General features: G+C 33.6%; 1 protein-coding gene across 2 annotated transcripts in view; it reads right to left on the bottom strand.

Moving 5' to 3' along the window:
* EYA3 (EYA transcriptional coactivator and phosphatase 3) overlaps positions 1-2,922 on the bottom strand; it is a 145,334-nt gene that overhangs the window by 78,251 nt on the left and 64,161 nt on the right. For both annotated transcript variants that reach the window (XM_012645996.1, XM_012645995.1), the window contains exon 3: positions 2,760-2,803. In XM_012645996.1, the coding sequence (XP_012501450.1) occupies positions 2,760-2,803 (44 nt within the window). The remainder of the gene's footprint in view (positions 1-2,759; positions 2,804-2,922) is intronic.

The following is a 2,922-nucleotide window of genomic DNA, read 5'->3' as shown; positions in this document are numbered from 1 at the left end:
ATCTGGAAAGATAAGGCTGACTAATCAAAGGTAAAAGTAGTATTTACACAGGAAAATTTAAAAAGAATTGTTATGTATATATAATAAAAAGTATACAGCACCAAAATTCTTAAAGTTCTCACATCATTTCTGAAACTGATCTCTAATATTAAAGTAGAATAAAGGGTTCTTTTCTGGTATATTTTGAATGTTCAAATAATTTTTTCCTCAGATCAATTAATTTTTAAGGCTATATCCCCAGATAAAGTTTATTTTTATCCCTTTACTCAAATGCTTATATTTTTGGAATCACACTTAATGCACTAACCAAGATGTGACTATGGGAATTGAAGGGTAAGGGTAAGACAATACATGGAGTAGTTATATCAGTGTTTCCCAAACTGGCTAATTTATTATAATTACTTGAATGGTTGATAAAAATACAGACTTCTAGGGCCCATGCCACATCTACTTAAATAGGGGAAGGGCATAAAAGTGGAGAACCTCACATTCCTGACTGCAATAACTGGTTTGTCTTATAGGTATACCTGGATAGTCTGGGGATCACTGGTATACCCACTGTTGAAAATTACTTCTGGATCCTGTATCTTAGAAGCTGGTGATATCTGTATGGTCTGATATACACTGGACCAGTTCCTAAAATATGACAGTCCTAGAATCTTATGTTATAGCAAAATCCTCTACATATTCAACCAACCATCTAGAGATTAAACAGAAACAATAGCACAAAACAGTGAATTAACTAGCACTTTTGTTAAATACTTAAAATTTTTTAAATTAAAAAATATTGTAAAGTTATTATCTCTAGAGAAATGATATACTGTCTCAAAATATAATTATTTTCAGAGTTACATAAACATAAATTTTGCTTAACAATGCGTGCAACATGGGAAATAAATAGTTGCTCTAAAATAAAATGACCAAAAAAAAAAAAGAGCAAAAAACATCCAAATACCTCCTTCTCATTCAACAGAATTTTGTCCATTATTAACACAAATGACGGATGAATAGATAAACAAAATGTAGAACAGACATACAGTGGAATATCATTCAGCCTTAAAAAGAAAGGAATACAAACTCCTCAGCAGCCAAGTTCATTTTTTTTTAAAGATAAAAAAAAGAAAAAAAGTGGAAGGAAATTCTGTCACATGCTTGAAGACATTTTACCAAGTCACAAAAAGACAAATATTCTATGATTCCACTTCTATGAGGTACTCAGAGTAGTCAAAATTACAGTGACAGAAGGTAGAATGGTTGTCATCAGGCACTTGGAGAGTGGGTAATGGGGAATTCTTGTTGAATGGGTATGGAGTTTCAGTTTGGGAAGATAAAAAAAAGTTCTAGAGATGGATGGTGGTGATAGTTGCACACAAAGTGAATGTACTTCATGCAAGACTAAACTGTACACTTAAAATGGTTAAAATAATAAAGTGTATGTTATGTATATTTTATCATAACAAAAACATTGCTAAAGGTAAAAGAAGAGATAATTGCAGGAAGAGATAAAGGTGATGGGTTCTTTAGTACAACTGGAGGGGTAAAGCTTTAGATAAGAACAAGGGAATTAACTTGAGAGGAAAAGGAAGCAAAGAACATCCACAGAGAAGCAGATCAAGTGGGTAGATATGGTGATAGACACCAAGATGTTCCTATCTAATGGTTTCTAATCTCTATTTGAATTAGGGAGCAAGATCCACAGCTGAGTGGATGTAAGCAGCGGACAGAGAGTGAAAAGGGAGAGGACAAGAGGTAAGGAGGAAAGGAAGGAAGGAATTAAGATGATTTTAGAGACCAGGAAATCAGACACATCAGGAAGGGTCTTTAGGTGTCTGTCTGAGATGTAATCATGAATGGAAACTAAGACCAGTTGGCATAGTTTTGTGTTTTTCTCTTACGATGTATGAGTGATTAGAAGTATAGAATGGGTGGATAGTTGGGCTTATCCAAGGTTGTGGTTTTGCTAGGCAAGTATGACACAGGGGAAAAGGAGAGGAAATTAAAGAATGTTTGTAAGGGACTGATTACAGTAGATATTATCATTTAAGCAGCATGAGAGAAATCGAACTTCTTTTTGAGGGAAGGGTCAGTGGTTGATAGTGAAAATAAGATAACCATTTAATTGGAAGTATAAAACATCACATGGCTAGCAGTTCTAGAATAAATGAGCTGAAATGATAGTATGTGGTGGTAAAAGAGTAAGATTCTTGAAATTAATGTGTTAGAGGTGACACAGTTAATGGTTCACATGGTTGGTACAAAAATGACAGAAGGTAAAAATTATGGAAAACTGAAAACCATGGTGCATGGAAGCCAGAGTGTGAGGTGCTAACAAATTGCCTCTTTTCTATAAGGGGAGTGCAGTTAATGACTAAGGCATCCTATACTCATTTGATAATGTCAAATCCCTTGGATTTCCTTTATTTCAACTTATGTTTCCTATTTTGCATACTGTACACTTGACTAAAAAATGTGGTATTTTTCATTTTTACCGTCAGGTCTCCCCTATACAGTACAGTGCCTGATACATGAGTCTGATAAATGTTATAGAATAAACAATGCATAAGGAGAAAAATAAGCATATGTGTTTCAGGGAAAACTATTTTAGAGGAAAATTTTAATCTTAAACCAAATAATCTCAAAATGTAAAGGCTGACGTTAAAACGAAGAAGAGGTCAGTCAACCCAAAGCATGTTCATACACTAATCAGCATGAGAAAAAATTATAAGTAGATCATTAAAAACAAATTCAACTTTGTATACCTTAAAGGTTGCTCTCCTGATTCCTGCATCTTGGCTTTTTTCACCTGCAAAAATAAATATACAAAAGTATCAATGCAGTGATTTGTTGAAATCATCCAGCTACTCAAATAGCAGGCTAATGTTAACTAATATATTACAGGTTAACTGTTTCATTTTGTTTCGC

This window comes from Propithecus coquereli, unplaced genomic scaffold, assembly GCF_000956105.1.
Source record: "Propithecus coquereli isolate 6110/MARCELLA unplaced genomic scaffold, Pcoq_1.0 Scaffold239, whole genome shotgun sequence".
NCBI classification, from domain to species: Eukaryota; Metazoa; Chordata; class Mammalia; order Primates; family Indriidae; genus Propithecus; species Propithecus coquereli.
This window is presented reverse-complemented; position numbering and strand designations above follow the sequence as displayed.